This window comes from Chelonia mydas, chromosome 10 (genome assembly GCF_015237465.2).
Source record: "Chelonia mydas isolate rCheMyd1 chromosome 10, rCheMyd1.pri.v2, whole genome shotgun sequence".
Lineage (NCBI taxonomy): Eukaryota > Metazoa > Chordata > Testudines > Cheloniidae > Chelonia > Chelonia mydas.
The window spans coordinates 60174160-60196327 of NC_051250.2; the positions used below are offsets into that span (position 1 = coordinate 60174160).

General features: G+C 43.5%; 1 protein-coding gene across 1 annotated transcript in view; it reads right to left on the reverse strand.

Moving 5' to 3' along the window:
• The window catches only part of LOC122461890 (protein unc-13 homolog B-like), a 51674-nt gene that overhangs the window by 19301 nt on the left and 10205 nt on the right, over positions 1–22168 (reverse strand). The window contains exons 4-5 of the mRNA XM_043523377.1: positions 14397–14514; positions 10653–10776 (exon numbers count right to left, since the gene is read on the reverse strand). Of these exons, the coding sequence (XP_043379312.1) occupies positions 10653–10776; positions 14397–14514 (242 nt within the window). The remainder of the gene's footprint in view (positions 1–10652; positions 10777–14396; positions 14515–22168) is intronic.

Genomic DNA, 22168 nt, shown 5'->3' on the forward strand with positions numbered 1-22168 from the left:
ATTTTAATCCACAAGTAGTCCCACTGATTCACTATAAGTAAGGGTATCATAATCCAGCCCTAAGTGAAAAGAACTTTTCTTCCATTGTTTAGAAGAGTTCATGTGACCCCCCTCCTTATCTTTTCCTTTCTTCCACAAACATTGTTCTGATCAGTTGTTGGGGGGGAGCGGGGGGGAGAAGGGTGTTTAATTTCCCTTCAAAAGTATTCACTTTGGGAGACTGCCAAATTGTCTGGTTGGCTGCCAGAGAAGGAAATTAGGTCTTATATTTTACTTTTGAATAAAAGCAATAAAACAAAGATAGCACTTTGGAGACAATGGGATCTTGTTCATTTCCTATTCCATTAGCAATACTCCCTTATTAGCTGTTCAAATTCATGTGAATTTGCCTTGATCATGCCCTACTGTTTTCACTTCCTGGAGCAGCTCTGGTAACTTTCCCCCACCCTTGCAGTGCATACAATCCCTGGCCCACAATGATACAAAAGTCATTCACACACTTAATATAATATAGTCTTCCAAAGACATTGCAGAAAGTTGCCCTGTCACAGGACTATTCCTACATTGTTCAAAAATGATCAGTAGAAAACATGCTAACTGTTGATTTTTCTCTTGAAATGAGCAATAGAATATTTCCTTGAAAAGTTTCAGAGTGGTAGCCGTGTTAGTTTTTATCAGCAAAAAACAACGAGGAGTCCTTGTGGCACCTTAGAGACTAACAAATTTATTTGGGCATAAGCTTTTGTGAGCTAAAGCCCACTTCATCAGATGCATGGAGTGGAACATACAATAAGCAGTGTGTATATATATATACATACACACACACAGAGCACATGAAAAGTTGGGAGTTGCCTTACCAAGTTGGGGGTCAGTGCTAATGAGGCCAATTCAGTTAAGGTGGAAGAGGGCTATTCTCAACAGTTGACAAGAAGGGGTGAATATCAAGAGAGGGAAAATTACTTTTGTCGTGCTAACGAGGCCAATGCAATCAAGGTGTGTTTGTTGTCCTTTCTTACCATAGAAGTACAGCACAAGGCTGACTACAGTCCAATGTCACTCCTACACTTTAAAAAAGTGTAAATATTTATGTACAATCAGGAAACCACTAAAAGAAGTGTTCAAGTATGTAAAAGTCAGTCTACCACCTGTAAAATGTAACAGTGCTAAAAGTATGACTTTGGCTCTCAGTGTTAGAATGACACTAATCTTTTTAACATAAACTTTTTGTTTTGCCCCTGAGCAAGTTTACTGTTTGCAAAATGTACTATATTGACTGATCTGAAGATGGAACTGTAACAGATTGCCCCCCTTCAAGATGCCACCTGATGTGCTGAGATACCACTGAGCCCGCCTGTTCTGCCAGCCAAGGCACCCTTTTTACCGGTCTTGCTGAGCCAGGCTCTTAAACCTCCTCCAGTATACACACACAGGCCAGGCCACACACAACTGCAGAAGGACACAGACACTGAGATCATCTCTGGGAAGCCTCAGTTTAAGGGACTTTCCCCAGCACTCAGGTGTCCACCTCCCTTGGAGTGCAGACCCAAAGATATATTGTCTTGCATGGTAGAGAAATCTATACAACGTGAGCTCATAAATTCACCCCCTCCCTCAATGTGGAGAAAGATATGCGTAACTTATTGCCCTTCCCCCATTAGAAATTACAGAAACTGAGTTTAATAATAAACAAAACAAATTTTATTAACTACAAAAGGCAGATTAAAGGAGTTAAAGCGGTAGCAAACAGAACAAAGCAGATTACTGAGCAAATAAAACACAACCCACAAACTAAACTTGATTCACTAAAGAAACAGGTTACAAAATGTAATTTCTCACCCTAAATGTTGAATTTAGGCAGGATGCAGAGTTTCTGTAGCTCAGGGTTCCAGTTATTTTTCTTACAAACTGGATCCCTGTCTGAGTCTGGACTCACCCCTGCCTTTCCCTTTTGGTTGGTTTCTTTGTCCCTTCAGGTACTTTCAGCAGTCTTTCTTCTTGGGTAGCCAATGGAAGAGAGACTCGTCTGCCTTCCTCCCCACCCTTAAAGAAGATTTAAATAAAGACTTGAAACTTGATTCCACTTTCCTTTTAGTGGAAAGTTACAAGAAGTCCAAGATAATGTTTAGTATCACGTGACAAGACTAGGGTGGCCAACTTTCTAATCGCACAAAACTGAACACCCTAGCCCCCTCTTCCCCGTGGCCCTGCCCCTTCCCTGAGGCCCCACTCACTACATTCCCCCTTCCTCAGTGGCTCACTCTCCCGCACCCTCACTCACTTTCACTGGGCTGGGGCAGGGGAGCGGGAGGGGGTGAGGGTTCCGGCTCAGGGTGTGGGCTCTGGGGATGGGGGGTTTGGGATTCAGGAGGGGGCGCCAGGCTGGGACCGAGGGATTCAGAATATGGGAGGGGGCTACGGGCTCTGGGTTGGAGGTGCTGGCTCTGGGGTGGGGCTGGGGGATGAAGGGTTTGGGGTGCAGGAGGGGGCTCCAGGCTGGGGGGTGGGGAGGAAGGCAGGGTGTGGGAGGGGTTCAGGAGGGGTTCAGGGTGCGGGAGGGGTCTCTGGGCTGGGGCACAGGGTGGAGGTGCAGGGGATGAGGGCTCTGGGCTGGGGCCGGGATGAGAGCTTTGGGGTCCCGGAGGGGGCTCCAGATTTGGTGGGGGCTCTGGGCTGCAGCAGGGGGTTGGGGTTAATGAGGGGGTACAGGCTCTGGGCTGGGGTTGTGAGCTCTGGGGTGCAGGAGGGGGCTTTGGGTTTTGGGGGGCTCAGGGTTGGGGCAAGGGCTTCGGGTTGGGGTGAGGGCTTGCCTTGGGTGGCTCCCAGTCAGTGGTGCAGCAGGGCTAAAGCAGGCTGCCTCCTGTCTTAACACTGCATTGTGCGTGCCCCGGAAGCAGCCATGGAACCAGGTGTCTGTCTGTCCTGAATCCCAAGATACTCCAGGAACTGTATGTTTGTGCGTGTGTTTTCTTCAGCTTTCTCCCTGTACAGAAACCTGATCAGAATTTTTTTTCTTGGAAGGGAAGTCAATTTCTTTCTTCCCTAAAATCAGAATTATTGCTACCATGATCCTGGAGACATCCCTGGGAGCACATGTAACATCAAATGGTAATTATCAAGGTTGGGATGAGAAATAAAAGGTTGTCATCCATCTGCAAAACAGTAAGTTTGTCTGAAATGGTAAAATAGGAATACTTTGAAGACAAGTTTCCATTAGAAACTTAGACATTTCAGACATGGCCCTGCTCCGCTTGTCCGTGGTTCTCTGAGGCTAGAAATAGGAGGGAGCCTAGCTTGTAACACTCTGATCTGAATTAGATGGTGGAGGAGAGTGGAAATCAGACAAAGTTGGTCCTGCAATACTTGCATAGCTTGGTAACATAACCCCTCTGGAGAATGTCCAGGGACCTCATTTGAGCAAAGCTAAACGTAGCCCTTTTGCTCCCAAACTGAAAGAGCCTGGCCCCAGTCAGGGGTCCAACTCCAGAAAGGGCTGGCTGGGAGACCTGCAGAGAGTTCTGTGGCAACAGATGGCAGCACTAATCCTAGCTTGAAAAAAGAGGTATTTTCTCCTGTTGCACTTTATGGACTGCTTCAATTTGCCACATCACCTGTATTCCTGTCTGTAATATCCGGCAAGACTCAGCATTGTATGTCAATTTTTCTGATTACTCTGAATACCCCCAGCTTTCCATAATGTTTCCCATTAAGATAGCTGGGAACTGATCTGTCTGAGGGTCTGATATCAAAGGCCAAAGCCCCATATAACTGCATGGAACAGATTTGAACTTCACTCCCAACACACCAGGTCAGTTTCATGACTAAAGCAAACAGTGGCTGTTCTGTTTTTAATCTTTGGTTTCACTTTTCCTATATTAAGTCTGGTAATTCAGACCTTTGCTCTCTGTGGTTCTTGCAATGGTCTGTCTGTTCAGGCTTCTCCCCTCCTTTGAGCACATTCTCCTCCTCCTTCCCTCCCTCTCCGTCTTCCTTGATTTTTCCTCTCTCTCTCTCAAGATGATCTCTCTGCCCCCTCCTCCCCCCGGTTGCTCTCTTCATCCCTAGCTCAATTTCACTTTCCCTCTCCTATAATCTACCTTCCCATGTAAATCATTTGAGACTAAGCCCCGCTTTTCCCACACCACTCTGATCAGCATTCTGCTTCCTACTCTGCCTGTGATAGTAGAAGCAATTAGGTCACCAATCAGAGGCTTCTGGAATTGCAGCAGCAGAGTTGGTGATAAAGGAACAGAGCTCCTATGCTGTGGGCAGTTGCACAGGCAGGATGATGAGATGGCAGCAATCCAGAGCAGTGGTCTGACTTATTCTGCCTCCAACGAAGCGCAGAAGCACTACTACAGCAGCACAAGCATTCCCACCCCTCCCCTTTGAAAGTTTTCCAGATGTCATAACCACTCTATATAGTGAATTTAATCTTTTCAGTTCATCTGTACTGCGCCAAAGCTCTGTCCTTGCCTCCGTTGGTTCCATGTTTCCTGGCAGATTTCACTAGCCTCAGGGGCTCACTGTGACCCTCCACATAACCCTTCTCTCTCTAGAGACAAGGGTCACAGTCTACTGAGCCATTTTCATCATAAGCCAGCAAGGGAGGTGAGGAGAAGCTATCCTTCCTTGCACAGTCTCTGTTGTCTCCCAGTCTCAGTGATTAATCAGGGGGCAAAGGTGGGGGGGGGGGGGGAGCCCAGGCCCACCCTCTACTCTGGGCTCCAGCCCAGGGACCCTAATAGCATCAGCTATGGTAGCTGACTTTTTAGAAACATGACATGTACAATTCCCTGGGCTACTTCCCCCACAGCAACCCTCATTTCCTCAAGCTCCACTTCACCCTTACCTCCGGGCCTCCTTCTTTGAGCCTGATATGGTGTGTACTACTCAGTCTCTCCAACAGCACAACTTCCTCCCACAGCTCCTGACATGCACACCCACCTGACTAACTGGGAGGCTTTTAACTAGTTTCAGCCAGCCCCTGATTGGCTTCAGGTGTCCCCAATCAGCCTAGCCTTCTCCCTGCCTTCTGGAAAGTTCTTAATTGGCCCCAGGTGTCTTAATTGACCTGGAGCAGTTGTCATTTCACTTATCCTGGTGCCAGGGATTTGTTTAGCCTCGAGCTAACATATCTATCTCCCACTACTTTTCTGTAGCCATCTGGCCTTGCCCCGTCACAGTACTTATGAACATTTTAACACCTGCTTCAGGGAAAATCATGGCACTTGAATTGCATATGTATATTTTTACATTAACTAGAACTTGCTACTGAAATATCTGTTCTGGCATCTCTGTTAATGAGAGGTGCCAGACTGTCAGGGCCCCCTGTGACTGCCACATTTTAAAAAATGGACACTTGAGGAAAGTGGTCAGTTCATGAAACATCAGCTGAAAGGTGTTGAGGGGTGTGAACTACTTGCACAAAGACTTTCTAAATGGGTTGGAAGAAATTTCTCCCACTTGCTTTCCAATGCTTCATGTGTATTGTGAGAAGGAGCCAAGTGTGGTATGGAAGTGATGGGAGTGTCACAGTGGCATATGTTTGGACAATTTTTTTTTAAAGAGATGGTAGTGGGAGCCTTCCACACTCCAGGGACACAGAAGAAAGGAATAAGCAGAAATGTGGTTAACAGTCATGGGTGTCAGCTTCCTTCTCAAGTAATAAGAACTTGTTCAGTGCTGTGTTTCCCCAAAGCAGAATGTAAGAGGCTCTGGACTTAACTCTTATTTGCACCAGGGCAGCTTTACTTCACTCTGGCAGTGCAAAGGGTCCTTAAAATAATTTACATCTACTTTGTGATTTTTGTGTACATAGGAATCAGGACCTCCATACTTAAATTCATGGTTGGTGGTATTTGGAATCACACATGTCATCTCAGTGTGAAAGCAATATTTATTCTGTTTAGACTGGAAACTCTTTAAAGCAGGGACCTTGTTTCATACATCTCTAAAGATCTATGTGCCCTTTTGTTGCTATATAAAATCAAGTTCATTTATTAAAAGCATGCATCCAAGTTCCTAGGCACTTATAAAAATGTGAAATCGTAAATATTCTTACTACAAAAACCTCTACTACCTACACCACTTCGCAGCCCTGTCAAAAAGCACACTAAGCCCTTAAAACACATGTAAACAAACATAAATAACATTGAACAAAACATTAGGGTATTGCTTCCATAATGGATCAGGCAGTCCAATTGTGCAATGTACTTGGCAGTTTAAGTGTGTTTTCAACTATATAACTAAATGCTGCTTTATGAGACGAAGAGCATGCTTCATTACACAGTGCCTCTTTAATGAATGCATTTCATTATGTAGTGTATATAATTTTATTATTTGATAAATGTGAACGAAAATGATTTATGCCTCCCACAAACCCTTTTAGAAAAGACAGAGCACATTTATCTATTTTTCATTTCAAGATTAGTTTCTTCCCTCACAAGAACTCACAGCTTCACAAGCCCAAATAAATTGCTATGTTTTAATCATAATGTCAAATTATCCATTTCTAATAACCTTTTAAAAACCGACTCAGTAATATTATGATGTTCCTAATTTTACTGAAGTCTTCATAAATGGTCTAGCATACCGTTTTTTTGTCACTGTGTATTTGCATGCAGAACTTCAGAAGTATGAGATATTTTCAGTAGCCTATGTGACATGAATGCAGGGCTCAGTGGATAAGTGACAATGTCACAAAAGCAGTAGCACAAATGGCAATAACACTCTTGGAAGCAATCACAGCAGGCTCCCAAAAGAATGAATTGGTATAGAGACAGAACTGTGACCTGACCTCTACAGCTGGTTCTTCTAGTTCTAGATTATGACAGATTGGTAGGCCAGCCTGGGGAACCCTTGCATTTCTACTGCATGCGTTATACCTGTCTGTAAATAAACCGACTTCTGTCTTTGGGATTGGTACCTGTCAATCTGGCACCTTTTATGAATCAATGAAAAATACTCTGTCTTTCTCGGATCCTCAATTACTGTAAATCATCATAATGCCAGGGCCACAACTGAGGATATGGAACCAAATGTTCAACAAAGGGCCTGAAAAGCAGGCATAAGATCAACAGAGTCAAAAGGTGATGCACCAAATGTACTGCAGAAAAAACAAAGGGTGAAGCAATGGATGGGGCATTTGAGCTTCTGAAAGCTTAGTGTTTTATGCCCATTTTCCCCTGCCTATGTAGAAATACAATGTTACAGTGACCTCTGCAGGATTTCTACAAGCATTTCACTATGTAGAATGCTTTCTCTACAGTTTCAAATATGGTCTCTTAAAAAGTTAACTTGCTTTATCTTTCCTTCTTCTTAATTTCTGCCCATCTGTTCTTCTGGAATCAAAACCTCAGGCTATGAAAAATTAATTCGTAATTGGCTGAGCCAAAAAGAGATAAAAATAGTACCTGTAAACCAACAGTTGTGGCAAATTCTCTTGATGCACTTGAGTTAGGCCTCAATCCAGCAAACTACTTAAGCACATGCTTAAATGCTTTCCTGATTTAGGGTCATAATGAGGGATGTAGGTGTGGCACTGAAAAACACATAACTTTTTCCTAGTGGATGTTGTGGCACAAAATTCCAAGGACCTGGAGTCTATTTAGCCCACCCCAGACTGGAGTGTCCCTCTTTATAATAAGAAAAGGAGTACTTGTGGCACCTTAGAGACTAACCAGTTTATTTGAGCATGAGCTTTCGTGAGCTACAGCTCACTTCATCGGATGCATATGCATCCGATGAAGTGAGCTGTAGCTCACGAAAGCTCATGCTCAAATAAACTGGTTAGTCTCTAAGGTGCCACAAGTACTCCTTTTCTTTTTACGAATACAGACTAACACGGCTGTTACTCTGAAACCTCTTTATAATGTGCCCCCTTTGCTTCTTTTATAGTTAGAGGCTCAATTTCCCTGCTAAAGTCAGTGTAGTCATTCCACTGAACTCAATTGGAACTAGATCAGGTCAGTGGCAAGGAATATTCTAGACAGAACTACACCTAAATAGCAAAAATAAAAAAATTACTGTACATGTAGTTTCCTATTTGTTTGAGGCTTCATTACAACATACAAAAGGGAGAGTGTTATCCTTAGAAGGGAAAATTTACCAGTGCTATTTTCTTGGCTATTAGAAAAAATAAATGTAGTCCTCATGAGAGTAATGGGAGCACTATTGCCCCAACAATCTATTTTTTCCCCTCAGCAAAAGAATTCCCTCCAATGTTGACCTTGTGGGTAAAGTTTCATCTTACTCACAGTTTTCTACCTCATCTCCAAGCCTCTGGTTGGATAAGGTTCAGGGCAAAATTCAGTCTTCCAATATTATAAGCTTTTAAACACTCTTCTCTTGCATATCAATTTATTTTACATTTCACCTACAGTAGATTTCCTATTACTTTTGTATCCACATCAGCATTTCTGTCTTTTAATATAATTCATTTAAAAAAAAAACCCACAACATTTTACTCCTAAAGTTTATTATTTCATTTTTTATTGTAAATTTGATTTATAATGGAAAATTTAGCAAAGTGTTACAATTCGACTGGTGATCATTTTTAAAAGTTATTTCTTTGTCCATATTACTTCCAGAGCCTTATATTATTAAAAAGTAGCAGCCAAGATTTCCAGAAGTGTTCAGCGATTCTGGGTGTCCAACTTGAGACACCTGAAAGGGACCTGATTTTCAGAGCGTACTGAGAATCCACGCTTTAAAGAAGTGTAGATGTTCTCTCCATTATATTACTTGGGACCCATCCTAAATTCCCTCTAAGCTGTGCAGCCGCCTATTAAGCCCGCACAGGGGCTCAGGGCTGCGCTGGGGAGAGGTGCCCCTCCCTGCCTGCCCCAGCACAGACCTGCCCCAGCCGGGGGAGAGGAGCTTCTCCCTCAGCCCAACCCGACCCAGGCCCGCCGGAGCTGCCCGGGAGAGGAGCCCCTCCCTTGGCCCAGCACAGCATAGCCCCGCCAGAGCTGACTCAATGAGGCACTTCTCCCCCGGCCTCAAGCTGCTGCGGTGAGAGAGGTCTGCGGGGGGGGGGAGTCCTCTCTCCCCACTGCAGCCCGGGGCAGCCTGCACCCCTATCCCTGGCCCCAGCCCTGAGCCCACATCCCCAGCCCCACCCCAGAGCCCACATCCCCAGCACCTCAACCCTCTACCCCAGCCCTGAGCCCCCTCCCACACCCTAAACCCCTCATCCCCAGCCCCACCCCAGAGTCTGCACTCCCAGCCAGAGCCCTCATCCCCCCACACCCCAACCCTCTGCCCCTGCTTGAGCCCCCGCTACACTCCAAACCCCTCAGCCCACCCCCACCACATGAATTTTGTTATGTGCACCGATATGAAGGTGATGTGTCACACATCACCTCCATATTGGTGCACATAAAATTCATTCCGCACATGGACATAAAAAATTAGAGCGAACACTGACCCATCTCCTTTGTACCTTAACTACTAGGTGTGTGCACAGGAATTTAAATTTGACCGCTTTTGGAGGGATATGTTAAAGACACATAAATGAAAGGTTCACATGACGCCTCCCCACCCCCCGATTTCTCGGGATGTGTCTGTCAGGGATTCCCAGCAGCGAGGAGACAGCGGCTCCCTTGGGCAGCATCACTCCCTGTGTCCCTGCAGTCGGCGGGGAGGGGGAGTGAAGCAGCAGGGTGGCTGGCTGCTGCCTAAGCTCTTCCTCCCCGGCCCCCTACAGCTGCTGCTTCTCCTTCCCTGCTGCTGGAGTGCCAGAGTTTCTGCCTGCTTTGCAGACCCCGGCCCCCACCCCAAGATGAGTCAAGGGGTGAAGGCAGAGGCAACCCGTTGGACTCCAGCAACAGGGAAGGAGAAGCAGCTGGCTGCAGCTATGGGGTGGGGGGAGAAACTCAGGCAACAGCCAGATGCCCTGCTGCTTCCTCCCTCCTCGGGCTGTGGGGAGATAGATTTTTTGGGAGATGCCCCTGCTTGCCCGCCCTTGTGCACACCCTTCTTAACTACAGAATTGTCCTATTGATGTCAGGGGAGCACTCAGAGAGCAAAGTCGAATTCAACATGGGTAGTAAAGGTGGCAGAATAGGGATATTCTTTTTGAAGTTTAACAGCCAAATTTTTCTAGTCATTGTCCAAGTAGGAGGTGCAGAGCGCACCACTCAAGGTGGAACATCTGGAGGGAGTATGCCACATTGACACACGTTCCTTCCTTGATTTCCACAGTCCACATGGGGGCACACAAAGCTGTGTTATCCAGTAAGCTTGCTTCCCACACGCTGTGCCTCATGCAGAACTATGGCAGACAGTAGACACCAGGTCCCTGGTGTAGTCATTGCCAAACCTGGACAGTTAGCAAGCAGGGAGGGAGGTATTTAAATCCAACCAGATAACTCTTTTAAAGGCTTTTATTTAAAAATCATGAAACAGCACAGACATCAGTAGTTTGGGACTCTTATTTTTAAGCAAACAAACAGGCCATTATACTTTGGGGCTGATCTTCCTTATAGTGTTCCTTTCACTACTATTATTATCAGGTGACTATAGTGATGGGCAGCCCTATAAAAGCCTAGAGACAGTGTGATATTTGATAGGGCACTGCATGAATTTAAATGAGTGGGTATCTTCCGTCTCATACTGTTCATTTTTCACTTGGTTATTCATGTGTAACTTACCATTCAGTATTGCAAAGTAGACATCCAGTAAAATCTCATGTCGAGTTGGTGTTTTTGTGCCACAGATTTCATTTCCATTTTTTATGACTTCAGAATGTAGTATCCACCATGCACCCGAACCTTCCTACAAAGGATATACTGAAGTTTACCTTGGCAGGATTTATGTTAACCACATTATCATTCTGTTACAGAGGACCTATTCAAAGCCCGCTGAAATCAACAGGAGCCTTTCCATTGACTTCAATAGGCTTTGGATCTGACAGCTGGCAATTAATATTTTTGGCCTGATTCTTCAAACTTTTACTCATGTAAATTATCCTTATGTGGACTATTCACATGAGCAAGTATTTGCAGGATTAGGCTTTCTGTTTGATTACACATCAGTTCAAGGGTAGGTGAAAGAAACATGAGCATTGAAAGTTACAGCTCTCATTCTGAAGGCCCCAGCATAAGCACTACTGACAATTTCCCCTGTCTACACCAAGCAGCAAGTACGTTCTAGAAAGCTGAAGTGATTAATGTACAGCAAATATAATAGGAACCTATCCCCTCCCACTCCTGCAAAAATAAAAAGCAAGCTGCTTATGCAGCTGCTGTTCTTTAGAATTTACACAGCCTTCGTTGGTAATACCATGCAGAGGCTACTTCTGCTTCAGAGAGGATACTGAGCCCTGGTAGTAGCTGCTGAATGTCAATTTAGATAATATATGGTGTGGTAGAATCAGCTTCTACAGCACTCTTATGTAGCCTGCCATAGGATCACTCATTCCCACCTCAGTTTCCCTCCAGGTCCTCAGTCTTCCTTGGTTTGGTATGAGACCCCGGTCAGTTCTAGTTCCAAGAGAGCATCATATATTCTAGTCCTTAGCTGGCTATAGCCCTTCTACACAGGGTCTGTCTTCTCAAGTTAATATGCATCAGTATTCCCTGTATCTCAGCATCCACTGTCAGGGTCTTGATATCAAAATCAAACAATAGTCCCAAAGGAAACATAAAAAAGCATCTTCCCTCATGGGCTACCCTTCCACCCCACTTTCTCATCTAGTGCTCAATCTCAGGACTGACTTTGTCCTTGGAAAGCTATCATCTACCCAAACTTCTGACCCTCTAGGCCTCCTCCCTGGAGTCCTTTGTTCACTCTGGTTCTCCACAGACTGGACTCTTATTTCCCTCTTCTACCAGCCCATTTGCCTGGGGGGTTGGCTTTCTCCAGGGTCTGCCACCAGATCCTCCTCCTCTCCTGCCACTTTCTCCCTTCAGGATCAGCCTTAAAAGAGCCTCCCTCTTGTAGATCCTCTCCCTAACTAACCACAGCCTTTTATGGAAATCATCTGACTCCATCCCAGGTAGGGCTGATAATTGGACCAAGCCATCTGATCTCCAGCACATCAGGATCAGTTGTGGGGGTAGTGTCCACCACAGGCAAAGTTGAACCTGGCTCTCCTTAAAGGGCCAGCCTGTGACACGTGGACACTTAAGACCTACTTCCTCTGCCCTACAAAGAAATGGTGACTGGGGAGAAGGGGAGGAACAGAAGCAGCCAATGCCGGGACTGCTACACCATGGGGAGAAGGGATAAAATGAGGCCCAGCTGGGGCCACCCCACCCCCCAGCACACTTCTGGACCCAGAACTGTGCAGGGAAGACCACAAACTCTGGGGTCATGAAAACCCAGGTGGTGCCTTGCCTCCCCCCACTACGTGGCCAGGGGGAAAACTGCAGAGGATTCAGTCACAGCCTCAAGCCAGTAGGAACAGAAGCCACCAAAGCAGGGACCTTTCTCTCCTCTGGACATTCCAATCAAAACTGAAGAAAGTTCTGACTTTCTCTGCCCTGTGCTGATTTGTTTGTTCCAACCCTCCCTCTCTGATGTGTCTCTTCACCTAAGCTTCACTCCACATATACCTCTCTTCTCCCCTCCCCTCCCCTAACCGCCTCACCCCGCTTCCCTTCCCAGTTAGCAGATCCCACCTAACTAACCCCTCCCCCACCAAAAATATCATGGGACTAACATAATGTTTGTTGGGCTGGAGTCTCATACCCCTCCCCTAACCCTGCATCTTTCTTGTCTATTTAGATTGTAAGCTCTTCAGGGCAGAGACTGTCTGCTACTCCCTATTTGTACAGTGCCTAGCACGTTCTAGGTTATCCCTACCATAACTAACAAACAAATAAAAATTAACAACAACAGCTGCCTTTCTATTGCAGTTCCCAATCACCATTCCTTGAGAAGAGGGAGAGAAGGTACAAGGGTTGGGACATAAATTGCTGTTGATATTTTTTAAAGTGTCCGTGGAGCGGGTTTGGACCCAACCTCTATGCTGTTGGGGCAGCAGAGAGTGTTTCTGTAGCTCCCATGGGTTGTGCAGAGCAAGACAGATTGTGCAGCATTTGACATAGGCTCCTTCCCTTCCCGCTCCCACCCCCAGGCAGTTCCACAATGTTCTGCCGTGCAGCTTCAGGATTCCTAGCCTCTCCAGCAGTATGACCTGCTTCCTGAATAAGCTGGCCTGCTGGGAAGCCAGACTGCTTGACTTGTCTCTTTCTCGATGCCACCCCCAGCATATTCCACAGCACTCTGCCATGCAGCTTCAGAGTTCCTATTCTCTGCAGTAGTCTGAACTGCTTTCTGAGTAAGACAACCCACCATGAACCCAGCCCACTCAGCTCCAAGGTCCTACATAAGTATGTACCCAGCACAACTGTTCTTGAGTGGAGCCCATCTCCTCAGTCTTCCCCCTCCCGTCCCTCCCCCAAAATCTCTTCTCTATTCCATCCTTCCTCCTATAACTTTTCCTCCATTTTCACTCCTTTCCCAATGTCAGGAAATAGGTTTATAAAAAGGAAAAGGAAAAATTGCTTAAAGCCATGGCCAGGAGGATGTGTTAACTGCTCCTTCTCTTTAGTATTTCTACCTAAGTCTAGGCACAATTAACCACAGATACCACAGCTATGGTTTGGCCTAAGGACAGATAGCTATTGGAGATGTTGGCTGTAATAGCAACCATTGCAGCAGAGTTGATAAATGCACTCAGAGAAGGCATGCTGCACAGATCCATAATCATTTTGGATCTAGTTTTTGGAAAGGCCCTCATAAATCAAGAAATCCCTCTTAGCTGTGGGCCTCCCAGGATGCAAGTTTCTGCTCTATGAAACGGCCCTTAGTTTTAAGAGGGCCCTCTCTAAGGCCTCTTCGGACCATGCTGCCAGCTGGTTTATCACTTATTTTTAACAGCAATTAAAAATGGAACAAAATAACATTTTTCACCTACCTTTAATCCAGAGATCATAACACTCTTGATTATTAAAGACTTGCAATTCCCCTGAGAGGTAGGTAGCTTGTATTGTGCCCATTTTATAGATGTGTAAAGTGACTTGCCCAAGGTCACAGTGAATTAGTGGAAGAGCCAGGCTGAGAATCCTGACTCCAAGTCTCCCTGCTCTAATCACATAAACCACACTGCCTCTGCATTTCTCATAATTAGTGAACACAGGTGAATTTTAACCCACTGACTGAATTACACATGATTCAGTACTTGAAACGCTTCTGCAGAGAATAACAGCTTATGCATATCAACTATTACTTTGAGAGTTGCATATGTACTGTGCCTCAGTTTTATGGCCTGAAGCAACTGAGATGTCACTTATGATTAATCATAAGTGTAATTACAGTAGATGAGAGACTGAAAATAAGTTTTTAATCAGATTGTACACAAAACATTTTTGCACAGCAAGTCAACTTACATCTGTTGCATATTCCACAGTTGTTAGGGGAATCCATAAAGTACCTAAAAGTTTGTCCCATATCAAGCCTTTATTCCACAGCTCCACCATGAAGCCCTTTTCAACATCACTGATTTCACTGCAAATAAACAAAACAAACAAATAAACAAACCAACCAGATACTGTGATTTGGGACAGCAAACCTGAAAATCTGAAAATGCAATTTTAATGATAGTTTTACTACTACTCCACTAGAATACTCTGAACCACTGCTTTCTAACCACACAATTATCATCATTAATATACAATAGAACCTTACTTTTACAAACACCAATCTTACAAATGACCTGTTATATGAACGCTTCCTCCTGACCAAAAATAAAATAAAATCACAAACAAAAGTGATGTCAGTAAAGAGCAAGTCGACATCGCTTCACATTCTGATAACTTCAATTAGAAATTGTTTCGCAGCGCTTCGAAGGGAAAGAAAAAAGCAATGCAGTACACCATACTGCAACCTATGCCCTGGATCTACTGTACTTCTGAGATGTTCAATTTTGTGAACTTTTTGATTTTATTAACAATCTCCAATTAGATAATAAAATATGGGTTCTACTGTGAAATATGAAGTAACTGGCACGGTTATGAACATAAACCTCCCAGATCCAAATCAATAATACACTTGAGTACTAACTTTCAGGATCTTGACTGATTTCACAGCTCCATACTTTGTGTATCAGAAAGTCTGTCAGGAGTGGGGCATCAGACTGGTACCAGCAGCCAATATTTCTGCTTCGATGGAAGACCTAGAGCCACTGACATAGCCCAGAAAAAAAGGTAGGTGTAAGCAGAAGATGCACTGATTCAGACCAGCGTTGCTGCTCTGACCTTCCAATGGATTTTGAAGCTGCTGTCCTCAGGAGGAATCCCAGGACCAGTGTGCTAGAGTGAATCATACACCCAACCTCTAGTGTAGCTGCTCACATAGGTACAGGACTTACCCTGTGTATCCAGCCCTTAGTTAGTTAGTTGGCTGTCCAAAGAGTAGTTAAAATATATTTTAATAATCTAAGGAAATACCTGCTCAACGACACACTTGTACAGTAACCTAATTCTAAGCCTCCTCACAACCCATATTCTAGTTATTTACTATTTTTAAATATTGGTAGGTAACAGCACTGTAGTGCTTCACAAAAAACTAACTCTTCAACTTGATAGCATCCCTGAGACATAGCTAGAGAAACAGATTGAAAGGACCAAGCTGGGCTCTCGCCCAAGTTGAAAGAGCTATTTGTAAACAAATCTGTGATTAGAAACTAACAGTTCCTAGGTTACCGAGGAGTGAATCTGAAAACATTACCCTTTAGTTATAAGAGGGGGCTGGTTAGAGCCAAATTGTCCCATTATCATTGAGGTGAGGAGGATGATCTTTTAGGTTATCCCCATCTGTGACTTTTTGGGGGGTACTTGACAAGACATTGGCAACAGTTTCCTTACTACAGGACCATACATACATGAATAATTAATCAGCCCAGGTATTTAGTAATCACAAAACACAAAGATAAAAAAAAAATAAAAAACTTTCTGAAATGCAGAAGTGATCATGGCAGAGATTTTGCATGGCTGCTGGTAAAACTACACCTGCATCATGGTGTCAGAAAGTGATCTGGCCTTTAAGGATTATGGCCTTAGTCCCACCTGTGCTCAGATATTTGACTCCCAGGACATGAGTTTGAGGCCAGGGCTAAGAACTGCCATACTTGGTCAGACCAAAGGTCCATCTAGCCTATTGTGATGCATAGCTAGAAAATAAAATAAATAAATAACCCTCAAAAGACATGTGGGGAGATAATGCTTGTGTTTTTGTGTATTTACATATGTAAGAGTAGGGTCAACAGTGTAACCAACAGTCCCAGTCCATGCTATATTCTGATATCATTTAAATGAATTGTAAACATGGGATATCTCGGTATTCATCTCTCTTTGAAATGTACTGTGAATGGTGGAGGAAAAAGCAAATGGCCTTATGTTAATTCGATAACTAAGTACCGGTGATGGACCTCCTTCAAAGTTATCCTAATTACCTTTTGTTCCCTGAGGAACTCCCACCTGTCAAAAGACATGAAATAGTATAAAAGACCCTCGCGTCCTGATTCTGTCATCTCAGATCTGCTTCATCTTCACCAGGGGAAGTTTGAGTCATAAGACTGAGATCCCAGTTATGCTGGTACAGCCTGAATATGCTATTTGGACATTGGACTATAAACTATGAATAATTTCTGAAATAACTCTTTGCAACTACAAAGCTCACCATCTCTGCTATGAATCTGCAATTCAATGAACTGAACTCATGTCTGTATGTACATTGATCTTTTAACCATTCTCTCTTTTGTTTTTTAATACATTTTAGTTTTGTTAATGAGCATTGGCTGTAGCGTGTATTTGGGTAAGATCTGAAACATTCATTAACCTGGGAGGTATTGCGTCCGATCCTTTGGGATTGGTAGAACCTTTTCTTTTATATGATGAAATAAGATTTACAGAAATTCTCATCATATTTGACATGGGCACCTGGATGGAGGCCTGAGGCTGGATAACTTTAACTGGAACTGTGTTATTTGGACTTCTGAGTACCTAGTAAGGTAATAAAGAAGCTGTTTTATGCTGGCTTGGTAAATCTAAGTACAGTATTGGAATATCCACTGGCTTTTTTGGGTTTGGCTGCCCCATTCTTTGCAGTTCACTCTAACTGAGTGACCACAGCTGGCTCCCACTAGGACCCCAGTCACACCTAGTATCCGGACTTCCGAAAGCGGCCAATGCCAGGTGCCCCAGAGGGAATGAACAGAACAGGTAATCATTGAGTGATCAATCCCTTGTTGCCCTTTCATCTTCTGTCAAACAGAAGCTAAAGACACCATCCTGGCTAATAGGCATTGATGGACCTATCCTCCATGAACTTATCTAGTTCTTTTTTAACCCTGTTAGCATCTTGGTCTTCACAACATCCTCTGGCAAGGAGTTCCACAGGTTGACTGTGTGTTGTGTGAAAAAAATACTTCCTTTTGTTTATTTTAAACCTGCTGCCTATTAATTTCATTTGATAACCCCTAGTTCTTGTGTTATGAGACGATAACCTGGGGGTCACCTGCTTCCTGGATGAAAGGCAAACACACAGTAACAATTTAGATCAGATGAAAGGACTGGCTGGCGTTACCTGCAGTGAAGGGCAGATTTAAGAAGGAAAAGGCTCGAGGAGAGACCAGAACCCCAGTTTGGAAAAGAAATGTTGAGTCCACCAAGTGGTGAAGAAATTGTAGAGTTGTGGAAAGACTTGTTTTGACTTACGCTAGCATTTGAACTGTAATTTTTTTTTTTAAGTACATCGGCCCCCACCATCCAAAAAAGGCATTATGACTTACATGCATCTGGGTGTTTGAGAACCCCAAGAGGGGAAAGTGAGGCAGTGCCAGAGGCTGATGCTAGATGGGTTATGACACTGTAATGGCAAGCACTCACCCCTGGAGCACCCTTGGGTGGCCCAGTGTGAACCCATAGTTGTGTCATTGCCTCAGTTTCACCTTATGTGCTTTCAGTAAGTTCAGTGAGGCTCTTATATAGTGACTAGTGCCCCTTCAGAGATCTAGTTTATTAATAAAAGGCTGAACGCAGTATACAGAGAAGCCTTCACTCCAGCATTGTAGTAGAGGGGTGTTTCTTAGTTAGCCTGCCCCCCACATAACTCCCTCCTTCTTCTCAGTCCAGGCTCTTCACTAGTAAGGCCCTCTCAACCCAGGACCCTTTTCTGGAGTTAGGCCTCCTACCATCACCTGGGGAAGGGTTCTTTCTCTGGACCAGCACATAGTTCCCCAATTACCTGAACACTTTGCTTCTGTCTGATGAGATCCTTTTGCTAGGACCAGGCCTTCCTAGGGCTTTGCCACTCTTAGAACCAGATATCTTCAGTAACATCTTTCCTTGGTCCCCTGTTCTGGTGAGCTTTCTAACCAGCTTCCCCCAAAAGTCCCTTTCCTCAGGAAAAAGAAAAGGAGTACTTGTGGCACCTTAGAGACTAACCAATTTATTTGAGCATAAGCTTTCATGAGCTACAGCTCACTTCATCGGATGCATACTGTAGAAAGTATAGAAGATCTTTTTATACACACAAAGCATGAAAAAGTACTCCTTTTCTTTTTGCAAATACAGACTAACACGGCTGTTACTCTGAAACCTCTGCTCAGGAACTACCTCTGTGTGTTATAGCTTCCTGACTAAGGAGCCCTCATAACCCTTTATGATGTCCAGGTGTGTCTTTACTAGTTAACTGTCACTCAGCCACCTAGGTCATTAATTACTCACAGGTGTGACAGGCTCTCTTAAGGAGAATCCAGGTAGGCTGGGTGCTTTACACCCTCAGGGGCCACCTATTCTGTGACACACCAACTCTGTTTTTTTAGCAGGGGAGGGCAAGCAGCAATACCAACTCCAGAAGTTAAAAGATAATGACTCAGACTGCAAAACCCAGAAGATCTTTTTAAAGACTAGACATGGTTTTAGTCTCTCTTTTGATGTTTAAAGTTCTCCCTCCCCCACCCAAAGCATGTTTGGTAGTTATGGCCCAATATCGATGAAATCATGAGAGTTTCCAACGCCAGCTTGGGTGATTACCCCCATTCTATCAGGCTGCAGAGAACAGCATCTGTAGATGATTAACTAGGGTATTGGGGAATGCTGCCCCTTTTCCTCTCAGACACCTGGGAGTAAGGGGGACCAGCCCCAGTATATACTGACCCTCTCACTTGCTTTCACTGAATAAAGTAAAAGCTAGGATAGGTTTTCTAAACTGTCATACCTGGCTAGAGGTGATACTGTCATAGCAGAAGCAATGGAAGGATTCCCCTTGACTTCAGTGGGCTTTGGATTAGGGCCTCCCCCCTTTTTTTTTTCTATCTGTGGATCGTATGTGTATTTTATTATTTGTTATTTTAAAGACAGAAATGTTTGTACCAAATCTTTATCATTCACTTCTGCCTTAGGAATTCATAACTACATTTAGGTATGGTTTATCTCTTATACAAAATCAATACAATAAAGCCCCAGACAGAAATACAAGTTATTTCATGATGGCACATCTTGCCATCTTGTATATTTAGACCACAAACAGCTACGAACTATTTCCTTAAGTGTTAGTAATAACAAACAATGTAACTATGCTGCTGGTATACTTTTATTCCTAATGTTTATCTGACACATTAAATCAAACAGGAATAAATCCTGAGATTAAACAATAAATTATTTCAGTTAATCACAGTGAAATCCTGTGAATTCACATTTACCTGTAAAAAGAAAAAACTACTGAAGCAACAAAGGGTGGTTCCCCTGATTTGTGTATTAAATATGAACAAAATATAACTGATGCATGCTGCATTGCACAAGCAGTTTACATACTGTATGCATTTGGGTTGCCTGGGGAGTCATGGCCTGATTTTTTGCTGCCTTGTCACTAACACCTGTCCAAAATGGATGTGAAATATTTCTGTTCCGATTCTCACTTTACACAGGTGCGAAGAGCTACCCCATGGCAAAATCCTGCCTTTCAATTTCCTCAGTGCTATGATGATATTAATGTTACATTGGAAGTCAAAAGGCAGAGCCATATGCTGAAGGCTTAAACTGCTGTGTACATTAAAAGAAGCAAACTTGTTGACTCCTTGGGATACATCTGAAGAGAAAGAGCTCTTAAAGAAATGGACTAGAACATGACTCTCTATAAATGTATTTGTAAATGTCTATTTATAGGGCATTTTAAAAGGCTACTCCCTTGTATGCTTCAGTGAGCAGCAGATGGAGCCACAGCAGGCTCAGAAGAGATTTTCTCTAACTTTTAGGTAATGAGCTTTAATTATCACAGGGCAAACTGTTTATTTTCTTCGCTGCTAGAAAGGTGGTTTTGTATCCTTCTGTCAGATTTAAACTGCAACCTAAATAACACATTTCCTTGCACCTAGTGCAATTTTCCAGAGATGCTTCCTACTAAATGGTTAATTTACCACTGCAATTGTAATTTCTTTGCCATGTGACAAAGACACAATGTGACTGAAAGCAAAAGGTTTTTACTGCAGAGAACACAAATTCACTAAGAATGGTTTCAGAGTAGCAGCCGTGTTAGTCTGTATCCGCAAAAAGAAAAGGAGTACTTGTGGCACCTTAGACACTAACAAATTTATTTGAGCATAAGCTTTCGTGAGCTGCAGCTCACTGCATCCGATGAATGAGCATCCGATGAATGAGCAAAAAAGTACCCCTTTTCTTTTCACTAAGAACTGAATTTTCAACAACTGTTATAGGAAAGTTAGAAGACTCGGATCATAAACAACAGCTCTCCTCCTGTATAAATATCAGAGAGACATATTTTTTAAGGTAGCTTCTGCATTAAGGGTAATGGAGAGGGGCCAATGCTGAAATTCTTCCTCATACACAATACCTACTTTCTCATGCAAAAAGGCGTAGTACACTAGTAGTACTAGTAGTAGTAGTAAAACTAGTATGTCTAGATTAGTAAATATCATAAAAATCTTCTAACACAGTATTATATACCAAGGAAAGTACTGCACCAAGACATGACAACTTTACTACAATTTGCAGACAGAAAGCCTGATCCTGGTTTACAGTAAGACAACTCTAGCAATACAAAGGAGACTTAAAGAGGGTGGAAATGTACCTTGCACGCATTTAAAGACCCTTTTTCACTGGCAGAGTGGTGAAAACTGGACTTGGTATGAATGAGAATCAGGCCCAGAAACATTAAGATTCTTAAATTGAAACAATGATCTTAGACTATTGTTGTTATTTTAAAAACAAGTCAAATGTGTGAAATCCTGAAAATGCTAAATTACATTAAAAGTTCAAAGATGAAAAGGTTTTGGGAAGGGGGAGGAGCTGAAGGGAGCATATGATGATGGGATCATGGGGTTTATTTCTTGGAGACTTAGCAGGAAAAGACAGAAAGGAGATAAACTAGCAGAGCTGGCTGGAAAATGATTGGGGCAGGGGTTTCCACTGAGAATATCAACTTTTTGTCAAAAAACTGAGAATCTGAAGACTTTTTTTTCTTTTGGTAACTGAATCCAAAACATTTTGGCCAAAAAACAAAAGAAATTTTGGTTAAAACCAAAAATATTTTTGGTTTTTAGATTAAAAAAAAAATCTATCATTTTGGTGGAAGGCAAATACTTTTCCCAAAAATTTCTTTGCGTCAATTTTCTGAAAAATTAACACTGAAAATTTTCCACTAATCCTAGTTGCTAGGAATTAAAACTGATATTGCTTTGATGAGAGGAGAAGGCAGCAAGATGTGATAGTAGATATGAGAATATGACCAGACGTCAACAGAAGCAAGGATGCGGAGGAAAAAGTGGAGATGGGGAACGTAAGGGAGTTACGCGCCCAAACCACACAGGAATTCAGTGGGAGCCAGATATCTAACTTCCTTAGGCTCCTTTGAAAATCCCAGTTGAGAACAGATCTGTAAAATGAGCTGAGGTGAGGCAGAATATGTGCCTGTGCCCTCTAGCTGTGGGGAGCCAATAAAGCTCTTGAATAAAACAGGGGTGATGAGATGGCGGGGTGGAAAGAGAAAAAGGTGGCTCAAGCAAGGGAGATGGCAGTGGGCAGGATTTGGAGAGAGACATAAGGAACAATATACTGGGTCTAATAGGTCAGCAATTAAAAGAATCTCAATGATCAGTTAAAATAATATGTTGGGCATATCTAACTGGCAAGCAGGGGGATGG